The sequence below is a fragment of the Bidens hawaiensis genome, unplaced genomic scaffold, assembly GCF_021521415.1.
Source record: "Bidens hawaiensis isolate Kalapana, Puna unplaced genomic scaffold, B.hawaiensis_p1.1 tig00039600_1, whole genome shotgun sequence".
Taxonomy (NCBI): domain Eukaryota; kingdom Viridiplantae; phylum Streptophyta; class Magnoliopsida; order Asterales; family Asteraceae; genus Bidens; species Bidens hawaiensis.
In genome coordinates, this window is record NW_027505617.1 from 40,764 (window position 1) to 55,337 (window position 14,574).

Below are 14,574 nucleotides of genomic sequence, written 5' to 3' on the forward strand. Positions count from 1 at the left end.
ACTCCGGTCCAAAGGCCAGTAATCGACCAAGAAACCCCGGTAACCACAACCCCAGCAACTGGGGGGAACACCGGCGGTTATACAAATCTTACGAACACTACCCCGGTTACCCAAGCAGGGGCAAGTGCAGTAAATATTCCACTGGGGTTCACTGATGCCCAGTTGGAAAAACGAACGAGGGTCCCTCGCCAAACACGAGATCAAGTTAAGGCGTGGGCCGAGGCACGTCAGAAAGAGTTCCAAGCTGAATTGGATGAACGCTTGCGTTCAGTTCAACAGGCTGACGAATTCGGCAGTACTCGCCAACATCTCAATATGAACAGTGAGTGCGAGTACTCAGACGATGAGAGGGAAGAATCCGATACCGACGCAAACCCTCGCCATAAGGCGAAAGGGAAGCGTAAGGAAACGGACTTCCAACCAAAAAGGAATTTTGGGGAAGCCTTTAAACCAACGAATGCGGAGAGAAACCCGCGTGACTTCTCCAAAACCTTTAGACCAACTGCTACAAATGCAGGAAAGTCAAAGTTCGCAAGGGACTTTGCGGAAGCAATCGCCCCGAGAAGTGCCAAACAAATGTCCAACATTGGCACTTATGATGGTCTATCCGACCCAGACGACCACTTGAACAGATTCATTGCGGGGGCAACCGTCAGTAACTGGACGGAACCCACGTGGTGTTATATGTTCCAGATGACTCTGGTTGGAGCGGCCAGGGCATGGTTCGACCGTTTACCGGTCCACCACATTTATGATTGGGCGGACTTTCAGAACAAGTTCAGCCAGCACTTCAGCCAGCAGAGGAAATATACTGAAGAACAGTGGACGATCCTCAACTGCGTTAGAGAGGAGGATGAATCTTTACTAGACTTCATCACTCGCTTCAACTCCAAAAAGCTAAGTCTCGGCAACATAAGTGAAGATCTTGTTCGCGCCGCTTTCATCCAGGGCGCCGAATACCCAGAGCTTATCCGCACATTGACGGGTAAGGATGGCATGCCATCAACATGGGATGCCATCATGACGGCGGCCAAGCGCTTTGCCGAGACGGAGAAGCAGCTGGGAAGGGATCTTCCCCAGAGTACACACCTCTACACGCAGAGGACTAGAGAAAACAATGTTCGGATCGCCCGGCAGAACAAAAAGAGGAAGCTAGGTATCTGGCAGTCAAGGGTAAACTTTGACACCTCATCCAGCTCTCACCCTCTTGTTGGCGGAAGAAATCACACACACCCTTCAAGCCAAAAACACCGGTGGACGCCACTCACCAAAAGCGTCACGGAGATATTTGCCACTGAAAAGCTACCATGGCCAAAAGCTCCAATGATCCGGCAGCGACCTAATGCGGATCAAAGCAAATCCTGTGACTTCCACGGGACAAAAGGTCATAGTACGGAAGAGTGTACATCCTTGAAGGATATTGTTGAAGCATTCGTCAAGGATGGAAGACTGGCACACCTGGTGGCATCAATCAAGAAGGGAGTAAGGAACGACAACCGGTACCGAGGCAACGGACGAAAGCCCGTTGACATCAGCATCAACATGGTTCATGGCAAGATCAGAGGAAGAAAAAGGCGAACGACAGAACCATGTGCGTGGAAGGAAGCTGAGGTGCGCTTCCCGCGAGTGCCAGGAGGACCCAGCAAAGAAGGCCCTATCGTCATCAAAAGCCAGCTGGGGCACTACATCACTTCTCGCACTCTTGCTGACAACGGCGCCTCGTCAACGGTGATGTACAGGCAGTTCTTCGACAGGCTAGATGACGAAGACAAAGAGCGCCTGGAAACGATCTGCACCTCGATGGAAGGGTTCGATGGCAGCACAAACACCCCCCTGGGCATCCTATCTTTCCCCGTCACTCTTACGGACGGGAATCACTCACGCACAGAAGACGTGGATTTTGTCGTAATGAGGAAGCCACACCACACATACGACATTCTCTTCGGAAGAGACGGGATGGCAAGATTCAACGCCGTGGTATCCTCAGTCCACGGCATGATGGGATGGCCAACAGCTGAGGGTGTAGCGATGATCACCGGCATTCCCCAGGTATGCATCGCATCTGTCTCATCTAAACCCAAACCAAAGATGGCTAAACCAACCATCACCGAGCCAGAAAGATGGGCCTTCAATGGCAAGTACCCTGACCAGGCCGTTTCCATTGGCCCAACAGTTGTTGATCCCACACGCACCTTACTCAAGCGCTTAATACAGAAAAACGCTGACATCTTCGCGTGGACACCAGCTGACATGACTGGTGTACCCCGAAGTAAGGCAGAGCATAAGCTCAAATGCGATCCGGCTGTTACGCCAATCGTACAAAAGCGCAGAGTAATGGGGCCAGAATAAACTAACGCGTGTAGAACCCAAGTCAAGGAACTCCTTGACGCAGGCATCGTACGCGTTAGTAGATATCAAACTTGGGTTGCAAATCCCGTTATGGTACCGAAGAATAACAAACAATGGCGCATGTGCATAGATTTCAAGGACTTGAACAAAGCATGCCCCAAAGATTGTTATCCGTTACCTGAAATTGATCTTAAGGTGGATTCGTTGGCACCGTTCCGCCTTAAATGCTTCCTGGACCCGTATAAGGGGTACCATCAAATCCACATGGCCGTTGATGATCAGGACAAAACCGCTTTTCGGACGCCCGATGGCACATTTTGTTATCAAATGATGCCATTCGGACTTAAGAATGCCGGGTCCACATACCAACGCCTGATGGACAACCAGTTTCATGGCCAAATTGGGAGGAACTTGGAAGTCTACATGGATGACTTGGTCATCAAAAGCCCTGACCCAGAAGCGATGTTGAAAGACATCGAAGAAACTTTCAACACGCTCAGGAAGATAAACATGAAGCTCAACCCGAGCAAGTGTGCCTTTGGAATGGAAGAAGGGAAGTTCTTGGGGGTCATCGTCACTAACCTGAAAAGGTCGAAGCCATTATCAAAATGGAATCACCTACTACCATCAAACAGGCTCAGACACTGAATGGACGACTAGTGGCACTTAATCGCTTTTTGGCAAACCACGCGGATAAGTCGTTTCCCTTCGTGTCAACGTTGAGAAACTGTTTAAAGAAAATGCACTTCCGCTGGACACCAGAAGCGGAAGCAGCTTTTCAGGAGATTCGGTCACGCTTGATCGAACTCCCAACGCTCACAGCACCAAAAGCGGGAGAGGAGTTAATCCTATACCTTTCCGCAACAGATAGAGCAACCGGGGCAGTCCTGCTAGTAGAGCGAAAAGGCATCCAGATGCCAATCTATTATGTCAGTCGTATCCTAACAGACGTAGAAACCCGGTACTCTACCCTCGAAAAATTAGTCTTAGCACTTATACACGCTTCACGCAGGTTAAGACGATATTTCCAGGGTCACCCAATCACCATTCTCTCCAACTTCAAACTTGCAAACGTTCTAGGCAAACCCGAGTTATCGGGACGCCTAGCCAAATGGGCAATTGAGTTGGGGGAGTACGCGATAAAGTATAAGCCAAGACCAGCCATAAAAGGCCAGGTTTTGGCCGACTTTATTGCAGAAGTGCCTGCATCGCGGGAAAAAGAGTGCCAGGAAGAGGCTCAACCCTCTCCAGCACAAGACATCAATGATGTCTGGCGACTCTACACTGATGGAGCAGCCAGTAACGAGGGTTCAGGCGCAGGGCTGAAACTAACCAACCCAGCAGGCCAAGAATACACTTACGCTATTCGACTGGACTTTCCAAGTACGAATAACGAAGCCGAGTATGAGGCATTCTTGGCTGGGCTGAGAATTGCGCGTAAGATGGGAGTGAAAAACTTGGAAGCCCACGTGGATTCCATGTTAGTAGCCAATCAAATCAACGGGACGTACACGGCCGTGAACGACACAATGGCCCTGTACCTCGCACAAGCAAAATCCCTTATGCGCGATTTCAACGACTGCAAAGTCATACACGTCAAGCGAAGTGAAAACAAATCTGCGGATGCGTTAAGCAAGCTTGCATCATTAGCCTTCACCCACTTAGGAAAGGATATCCGCATTGAACTCCTCGAGACACCTTCGGTCCCGCACAAGGAAATTTGTGTCATCCAAACCGGCACAGAAACATGGATGACACCAATAATAAAATACCTTGCGGCAGGTACACTACCAGAGTCAAAAACACAGGCAAGAAAACTACGCTGTAAAGCACTGAATTATCAACTCATCGATGACATCCTTTACAGGCGTAACTTTCTTGGCCCACTCTTAAGATGCGTAGACAACCAAGATGCTGACTACCTCCTACGGGAAGTACACGAAGGCATCTGTGGAGTACACGCAGGTCCCCGCGCTGTTGTAGCTAAGCTAAACAACGCGGGATACTTTTGGCCGGGGATGCATACGGATGCGCTGGCATACATCAGAAAATGCAGGTCTTGCCAGCTTTACGCACCCAACACGCACCGCCCGAAGAATGAACTTGTTCCAGTCACCTCTTCATGGCCATTTCAGAAGTGGGTCATCGATGTGACAGGCCCATTTCCTACAGCAGCAGGAAATGTTTAGTTCCTAGTGGTAGCCATCGACTACTTCACCAAGTGGATAGAAGCAAAACCCTTAGCCCAAACAACCGCGAAACATATCAAAAAATTTATTTGGGAATTTATTATTTGTCGTTTTGGACTTCCACAGAATTTGGTGAGCGATAACGGCACCAACTTTGCTGACAAGAAGCTACAACAGTGGCTGAAAGAACTTCAAATCACCCACACCTTTACCTCAGTGGCACACCCGCAAGGTAATGGTGAGGTGGAAAGAGCAAATAAGAGCATCGTTGAAGGCATAAAGAAAAGACTCTTGGAACACAGATCCGGCTGGGTGGACGAGCTTCCGCACGTCCTTTGGGCAAACAGAACGCTGAAAAAGGCCAGTACGGGAGAAACCCCGTTCAGCCTCACTTATGGCACTGAAGCTATGGTCCCGGTCGAAATTGGTTTACCTTCACCAAGGGTCTTGATTCAGCCAGAAGACAATGATGCGGAAAGACGGTTAGATCTTATGCTCACCGAGGAACGCAGAGACTTAGCCGCAGTACGTGAAGAGAACTACAAGCGACCAATGCAAAAGTACTACAACACGCGGGTAAAACTCTGCAACTTCAATGTAGGAGACTACATACTGCGTAACAACAAGGCTTCGAACCATGAACGCCCAGGAAAGCTGGCCCCGGTCTGGGAAGGGCCATACCTTATCAAAGAAGTTCTGGGAAAGGGCGCATACCGGCTCGAAAGGCTCGATGGCACTCCCATCCCAAGAACATGGAATGGAGCTCAATTACGCAAATGTTATATGTAGATCAATTCCAAACTTGTAAAGAAAAGGCCTAGAGCCACTTCTAATGGAAATGATTCTCCTTTCACAATGTGTTAATAGCCTTACCTTTATACTTATGAACTTCCCACACTGATGTGCCGGTATTCACCGCATAAATCGGGGAAGAAGTAAGTCGTTACGTGTGGAAGGCGGCAAAACCCGCATAAACACAACGGTAAAAATTACAAGTTTTAAGGAAAACCTACACGCAGGTCAGATGTAAGGAAAGTTTAGCCATCCTTGTAAGTGCAAGTGACGGTCTTACCCGCACAATCACGAACAAGGAAGCAAAACTTACATATCATCTACCACGTTCAAAGGTTAACTTATTCTAAACACTTAGAAAATTTCAAAGGAAAAGATGAGGAAAACTTCCACGCAGGTCAGATATAAGTAAAGTTAAGCCATCCTACTAAGTGTAAGTGACGGTCATACCCGCACAATCATGAAAGAGGAAGCGAAACAAACTTATAATTTACCACGTTAGAAAGTTAACTTATCTAAGTACTAAAGAAATTGCTAAGTTACATCAAAACATGCGTAAAATAAACAAGGCAAAGAACTAACACAATCTTTATTCCATCAAATTCAAATATTACAAAGATAGCTATACAAAAGCAAAAATCTACGCTAATGGTGGAAAGGGATCTTCAGAATTAAGCTTCAGGACCACTTCCACTTGGACCCGCTCCATCAGTAGAGCGTGGTGGTTCAAGGAAAGCTTTAAGGATAGCTAGCCCATCATCAGCGGCAGCGACTTCGTTCACCTTCTCCACCACCGGATGCGGGAAGGCGGCATACTGGTTCACTGCTTGGTCATAAACAGCTTCAGTATCCACATCATACAAAGGGAAGTTGGAAGGCGGGATGCCTTTCTCAACGAACCCTAGACCAAGCAGGAAGCCGGCCTTTTCCCCATCCTCATGAGAAGCGTTGAGGGCTGTGCTCATAGCATCGTCATAAGACGTCTCTGAGAAGACCCGATGCACAACCTACAAAGAAAAAATACAAGTATCAGAACCTTTTCTATTTATAAAGAAAAGCGTAAAGACATGAAAAGCTTACCTGAGACAACGCTTCTCGAAGAAGCCATTCCTTGGCAACCAGAGCTTCTTGGAGGGCGGCTTGAGCTTGGGTACAGGCGCGTTCGGCTTCACTTTTATTAAGGTTGGCAAGCAACACTTCCTTTGCAGCAGCCTCTTCGACGCCCTTTAGCTTCCGCTCAGTGTGGTCAAGCACGCCCCTCTGGTCCAGGATCTCTTGGAGCTTCTTCGCGTCCTCCATCGCCAAGGCATCATGAGCCTGCTGGAGAGCCTCTAATTTGGCTTTAAGCTCTTCATTCTCCACGCGTAGAGGCTCAGCAACAGCTTCAGCCTTGGTGGCCCTTTCAGGTGCGTTCCTAGCAGTTTCCTTAGCCAGCCGAAGCTGTTCATTAACAGCTTGGGCAGCCTTGGAGCGAGCCTCGAGACGGGCCTGAACCTCAACTTCAAGGGCCTTAAACGCCTTCTTCTTCTCCGCCACCGCGGCGGAAAGCCTCCAATTCTCCTCCCGGACAGCCCGCGCCTGAGCTACTTCCTGAAGACGAGCTGCTTTTAACTTGTCGTTTTCACGACAAAGCAGCTCGACGCGCGGCTGCATCCGGACCAGGAGAACCCGAAGCTCATTGCTTAGCCTACCCTCCTGGTAGCTAGCCATGGCTTCCCCCAACGCACCACTGGGAGCAGCGTGACGAGCCCACTCCACGCACTCCACAGGTGTGCGAAGGGTTGTTCCTCGGCGGATGTTCCAGCGTGGAACATACACTTCATTGGAATCCGACACTGCAAAACACAAAAAGCAGTTAGGAAAAGATGATATATAAAAATAATAATAATAATAATATATAATAATAGGCCAAAAGAACCCTACGCACCTGTAGGGTCGATAACAGGCCGATAGCCGCCAAACCCGTCACCTGAACCCAAGGGAAATCCGTCCAAGAGGTCAGGTAGACGGGAAGGAGGCAGAGGTTGGCGAGAAGCCCCATGCATACCTGAAGGATCGGCCGTCGATGCCGATGACGGAGGAGGCATGGTAAAGTCCGCCGCGGTCGCCGTTGCAGAGTCCGCAGCAAAAGTAACCGCCGGCTCAGTGAAAGATGCTGTAAAAATAGCACTCACAGCCGGCAGTGACGTCATCACAGCTGGAACAGTCGGCTCAAAGGAGTGAGCAACTGAACCAGCGGAAGCAGGCGCAGGCGCCTGGGTCGTCGCCTCAGGTAGGCTGACCAAGCCTACCGTCATTGGCGGGGAGGTACTCCTCTGCGCTCCACCCTGGAATGAGTCAAAATCCACGCCTGCACAAAGAAGATAAGTATTAATGATGGAAAAACTATGAAGTTAAAGTTAAAGGAAGTTTGTACTCACGGGTTTTCTTGAGCCTGAAAGTACGGACAGGCGGGGATGAACCCGATGGAGCCGGCCTCTTTGCGCCGCTCACCGTCGTCATCCGGGGCTCTCCGGAGGTGACAGTCGTCACAGCCTCCGGAGCGGTGGTCTTCTCACCACCGGGGTTCCCCGCCACCTCTTCGCCCTCGGCCTCGGAGTCAGACCGAGACACCGGATCGGCAGTGGAGGCCACCTTCTCCTTCCCCTTTCCGCCGGCAGCCTTCTTCTTCCGCACCAACGGACGACCATCTGCGGATTCCTCATCAGAACATAAGATTAGAGGAATTCCAGCAGAGGTTTCAACATTGAGGGGTCGAGGGTCGAATAGCGCCTTACCTGGCCGCCTGGCGCTCAGGATCTCGTGGCCTAGCGGGTAGACCTCCACGAACCGATCCGCCGTTTGTTCTAGGATGGGCAACTCGTTCTCGTCTAGAGCGCGAGTACCCATCCGAGCGGGACTGTCAGCCTCCCGCGGATGCAGGAGCGACTGCAAGTCGTTCCCCTCTGAAATAAACAGGAAAAAAGTTAGAAGAGATTCTAAATCAACAAAAAGAAACAGAGCATACCATAAGGAACAGAGTTCGAACCGTATTCGAGGATGATCGGGATCTTTCGCGCATCCGCATCCTTCCACACCCAGCTCATCCCGAGCATCACCATCCCGGACTCCGCAAACCGGTAAACCGGAGATTGGACCCGGGATATCTTCGAGAACCATTCCGCCTCCTGGTAGTAGGAGGCGTGAAGGCTTGGGAGAGCTTGCCCATTTTTAAATTTCATGGCAAGGGGGATGGCGCGAGCAGAGAGGTAGAAGAACTCCCTCTTCCACGAACGAAGACTGCGCTCGGTTGCGCAAATCTTCAAACCCTTGATTCGGGTTATCAGGGTATACCACCCCTGGATGCACCTCCAAGAGTAGAAGGTCATCAGGCGGTCAACATAGGGCTCAATGCCCAGAATCCGGCACACCCACTCGAAGTGCCGAATCTTGGCAATCGCCATCGGGTGCACCTCGGTCAGGTGCACACCGTGCCTCTCCAGGACACGGTACACAAACTTTGTCAATGGGAACCTAAGATTCCCATAAACAAAGAATGCAGCATATACCCCGATCTTGCCACTGGGGGCATCGTACACCGTCTAGTGGGGTTCAGGAAACTCAGGCTCGAGAGACTCGAGCATGAACTTCCTGACGACGTACTGATACAGATCGACAGGCAGAGCACACTGGCACTCGCCAGCAGTACTCTTGTCATCGGCTGTAGCTTCGACATCGTGAGAAGACATCTTGCAGATGAAAGAAGAAAACGATTTCAAGAGAATGCTCGACTGAAAAGGTGAGTATTCGCCGGAAATCGTTAAAGATGAAGAGAAGTGAAAGTGTGAATTGCAAAGAACCCTCTCCCCCTTTATATACTAATCGCAATTAATGCGATGAAATTAATGCGGAAGAGAGAGAAATCGAAGGTGCAATGAAACTATGACACGTGGCAAAAAGCAAGCTGGCAACAGCTGTTGAAAGGACGCGTACCATTAATTTCGCGGCCACGCGCCCGAAAAATCGCGCCCACGCGCCTGAAAAGGCGTCTGGAATGACCATGTACTGTCACGTCACCATAACTTCCTGCACGTCCTGACACAGTCAGAAGAAACCGTCGCACGACGTTTCAGAGGTTTGGACTGTTCTTATCCTTTCACCAACTCTTCGAATTTCAAAAAAATTCAAAAAAGATTCAAAAGTAGGCGGGAAAATACCCCTTACCTTGGCAACCAAGTAACCATAAGACGGGTGCGGGTACAGTGTCAAGGCAAAACCCTTCACATACTTAGCACCCGCAGGGAATTGACACCAGGAATACCTTGGAAAAAAAGTAACCGTAAGATGAGTGCGGGTACAGTGTCAAGGCAAAACCCTTCACATACTTAGCACTCTGCAGGGAATTCGAACCAAGAAGGATCTTCTGGGCCATGCTTGCGGAAACGGGAATAACATCCCCGCATGACGGGAACGTCGAGAACTATATTGTTTGAAACTCCAAGATGGAATTGGTGGTTTTAGCATAATTGATCACTATGTTGAAAACTACCAAAACCCCATGGAGAATCCACACAAGTGGGACTCAACGCTCCTGACTTGCGAGAAGGTTACAAACCTACCCGCTTCATACCCTAAGATCAAGCAGAAAAGTCGGGAATTTCGGCGTGACATCAGGAAAACCGCGGGAAGAATCACCATGGAAAACCTAAAAACTAAACCCTTTTCAAAACCCCTTGCTAAGTCCAAAAGTTCACCTCACTTATTAATAATTCATGAGAAGAACATTGGACTGGGGGGACTTGAAGAGGTAGGTCCCAGCAGAGCCCAGTTGGACCCGCAAGACTCACCTTGAACAGGGACGTCTACGCAATGACCAACTGCTCCCGCAGGACCCACCATGCTCAGAGAACCTTACGCGCAGTACGCCAGCTGTACCCGCAGGGAAAGCCTCCCAATGGTGAAGTACCCCGCCTGTTCCCGCAGTTGCGGATACAAGCCATCAGGGAAGGCTACCCGCACTAACAGCAAGACTACACGCACAAGGCACTAGCTACTTCAGTAGTCACATGAAGGAATGAGCAAGGCGGGAATACTCCCGCCTAAATGAGCCAGTCCGTATGCTTCTGGAAGATCTTTTGTACTATACCTACTAAGGTATGGGCAGAACAGACGATTTGACCAGAACAGCCCATGAACTAATCACAGGGTGACAGCTCACCGACAACAGTACGAGGAGGAGCACCCTCTAGTACTGTTTGTCACTATTAGCCGCTGCCTACTCACCAACCCTTACGATGGGACGTGCGCAGCCTACAGTTGGTGGAACAGTGCGCAGCCGGCAGTAAAGGAACAGTGTACAGCCGACCTTATTACTGTCGGCCGTAGCCTATCCACCAACCAGCATGGCCTGTGCGTAGTCCACTGTTGGTGGAACAGGAATACTATTCAGCCGGCTGTACCTTCTAGGAAACCTACCTTCGGCTATAAATACTCCAACACCTTGGAATGGTAAGGACATCATCTGATATCTCATTATCTTATCTAGCAATCTCTTAATATACACTTATATTCAGAGCAATCTAGTCTGATTCTCACGCCGGAGGGTGGTCACAAGGAGGAACCCCCCCCCCTTCTCAGTGACGAGCTTACGGTGTCTGTTTTGCAGGTCACCTGAAGAACAACCTTCTCTGCTGGACCTCATACTCGTGGGAAACATTACTTACCCCCCAGATTATCCGTAATCTGCCCTGGGTCACTTAGTGTTTCTTCAATATCTGAAAGACCAAGATCAATACTATTAATTCAGGAATGAGGGGATCTCTGATGGTAGGTTTGTAAGGAGTTTGAAATCTATGTGGAGAAGAGACATAAGAGAGAAGTGTGTATTTACAAGTAGTGTTTGTAACATATAAAAGTAATAGAGATGAGAGAGAAAGGAAAGAAAAAAGGAGAGAAAGAAGAGAGACAGTGATTAGAGGTGTTTTAAATTAAAACAACTCGAACATTGGAGATGTCTTGATAACGGTATAAAGCCCATGAATAATATGATATATGACATATGTTTACTTTTTTATTTATTTATTAATCATGACTTCTTTTTATCCATTGTACTACATATTATTGCGTATACACTAAGACTAAACGGTATGAGCATCGAAATATAGCTCTCCTAATGGCATGACAAGCGGCACTGACGGTGAACACAGCACAGTGGCAATTTCATTGTGGAAAATTTGCCGCCCAAATTACCGCTCAAATCATCTTGTCCTTAAAGATTTTTTTCTTTTTATAAATATTTTGCAACATAAAAAGATAAAGAGGGATAGGGTGTTTGTTGAATCAATGGGGGTTAGTTGAATCAATGGGGGTTAGAAGAAGAAGAAGTAGAAGAAAGATGGGGATTTTTTTTTCAATGGGCTTGAACCCTGTAACAAAAGAAATGAACTTGAACCTTAGAGAAAAATAGACTTGAACCTTTTTAGTGATATATTAATTTTATTTATTAGTGGTAAATCAATACTTTTTTTATTTATTAGTTATAAATCAATATTTTTATCTAGTTAGTTGTTAATATGTTATCTTATATATATGTTTAAAAAGAAATCACATCTGTGAGAGGAAATGTATTGTAGGTAATATACAAGCAGTGAAACCACGTTTACAACTAATGAAGGCAACCATTGCTGTCCATTCTTCTAATTTTACACTTCTTTATCTTTTTTTTTTTCACATAGAGAACATGCTTGAAACCCTAAGCAATCGTGGCCTCCGATAGACGATGAAGATGAGGAAGACGATGCCAGAGATGGTGGTGGTATGCGGGTGTAGCCTCCGCCGCTGGTGAATCTGTCTACATCAACTTCAACTTTGACGGGTCATAATTTTTCACCTTCTGCTAATAAAGTCTTGAGAGCTGTTGTTACATTGATGACATGTTTCAACATATATACATTATGGCTAGTTTGTTTTAAGAAACAAATCTTATACTAGCTTATGTTACAAAATAGAGTATTTAAAGAGAAGTAAAGCTATTTAAGTTTTGAATTTAGTGTATTCATTAAATTGAATCAAAAGCGAAATGAATAAAATTTTGGAAATACGAGCTGAACTTTTTTAAAAAAGGCCCCGGATTTTTTACTCGCTTTGGGTCATCAAAATGGTTGGACCGTCACCAAAATGGTTGGACCGGCCCTGCTAAAGGCTGTGCCATTGGTGTACGTGGGATAAGGTACATATTATTATCGAGTGCACAGCCACTACTTAAATTTTCCGCTAAAAAAATATATAATGTGCATAGAGAACTACAAATTGATTTCAATTAAGCATCTATCGGATCGGCTTCAATTAGAAAACCATTTTAAGCTAAATAACACAAACATAGGAGGAAAAAACAAACACAAATGTCCCAAACAGAAGTTAACAAGTTCCTGAGTATTATCCATTTACCACATTCGTAAAACCTTAAACCCCATAAAGAGTCTAGACCTCAATACCGATTCTTTAACTTCTCCTTCTCCTTCTCCACCCGGCTATTCAACTGATCGATCTTCACAACCATGTGAGTCACCGAATACAACAGCCAATAAAACACCAAAGCCGTAACAATCAACAACATGTTGCGTTGGCTCCTCATCGTGGATTTCTGGTGACGCAGGCGCTCGGTCGGGGAGCACGCATCAACCGAGTTGCATGTGGGCTGATTCTCGTATTTCCAGTAGATATCCATGGACAGGAAGAGGCAAAATGGGACGATCGAAAGAAAGGGTTTGATCAGGATATTACGAATGATAGCGGCTAAGCTCTTTCGAAGTGGGGCGATACCCGGAAGGGTTAGTAATAGGACCATGACGGCTTCCGCTGCGGCCGTGTAGCCGAGGACAACCCATTGTAACGCCATTAGTACCTCACCGGTTTTGAGAAGATGTTGAGAATGAAGAAACACTTGTGTTGAGGAGATTGAGATTAATGTGGTGGTACGTCGGTGATCGGACACCTGTGGACACGTGGTGTCACGGTAGAGAAGTAGAAAGAAGCAGCTAAAAATAGTAAATAGCAATTTAAATTTTAAAACAGAGTAAAAGGTCAAAATCGTCCATTAGGTTTGGGTAATTATGCGATTTTCGTCCAAAAAGTTTATTTTCTGCAACTGGACCATCAATGTTTCTCGCTTCTTGTCAATTACATCCAAATCACTAACTCCGTTAGTTTTTTAACGTTAACTTAGAGGCATTTATGTCTTTTTTACATATTTGTTTATTTTATTTTATTTTTATCTACACTTTAAATAAAATAAAAAAAACAATAAATAAGAAAATCAGATTTATCTGCTCTCTCCACATAATATCTACCATTAACCACAGCTGTAAAAACTGCCCACCACCGTCGACCACCTTCTACAAAGTAAAAATCGACCTGGTAACCGGAGTAAATCGAGCTTTGAGATGATGGTTTCTCGTTTATTGTTCGATTTCTCTACCATCATTTTGATTTATGTCCATCATTTTTGGAGGTTTGGTTGCAGATTACAAGATGAAGAATTTAGGGTTTTTATTTCTTATTACAGGGAGAATCAAAATCCCTAACACAGATTGAAGCTTTTGTCATTCTTGTCAGAAAACCGTCGCCATCTAGCCATTTGAAATCACTGTCGGCTGAAATTATTGCCGGTGATGGATAATCTGTGATGACAACAATGAAGACAGTGTGGCAGTGATGTGGTCACCGGTAGGCCGGCTCGTTTTTCCCGTGATGAAATTAAATGGGGCTTGTTGTTAGGTATTAAAGAGAGTCGGTACGCAGCGGAAACACAAACACACACGCACAAACGAAAGCAATATATAAGAGACACAAGATTTTACGTGGTTCGGTCAAAGCGACCACATATACGGGCTGTAACTACGGTATTTTTATTAAACACGGTACAAAAGACTACAATACATGACCATGATATATATAGAGAATAATTAGGTTTAGTAGAGTAGGGACCAAGAAAACTCCAAATGGGCTTTCCTCCATAATTAAACGGGCCGCCCCTTTTGTCTTCTAATCGTCAACCAACGAACCCGGCCTAAAGGCCTTCACAAATTCTAACAATCTCCCACTTGAAGGCCTTGCGATAAACTCCAGCCCATCATTCAAGTACAAAGCAACCCAGTCGTTAGTAATATCAGTAATCTTTATTACCAAGTCTTCCAAGCTTCCAGTTCCCATAAACAAGTTAAGACTTACCCCTAGGTGCAGCAACCCCTTCAACATCAAGTACCAG

General features: G+C 46.8%; 1 protein-coding gene across 1 annotated transcript; it reads right to left on the reverse strand.

Annotated features, from left to right (window-relative positions):
• Positions 1-12,643: 12,643 nt before the first annotated feature.
• Positions 12,644-13,233, reverse strand: LOC143614317 (uncharacterized). Its single transcript, XM_077087793.1, has one exon. The coding sequence runs from the start codon at positions 13,204-13,206 to the stop codon at positions 12,796-12,798; it is 411 nt and encodes a 136-aa protein (XP_076943908.1). The 5' UTR covers positions 13,207-13,233; the 3' UTR covers positions 12,644-12,795.
• Positions 13,234-14,574: the final 1,341 nt, after the last annotated feature.

Bases quoted from the DNA above. Each gene is read 5' to 3' on its own strand.
- LOC143614317 (XM_077087793.1), bottom strand. From the start codon at position 13,206: ATGGCGTTACAATGGGTTGTCCTCGGCTACACGGCCGCAGCGGAAGCC.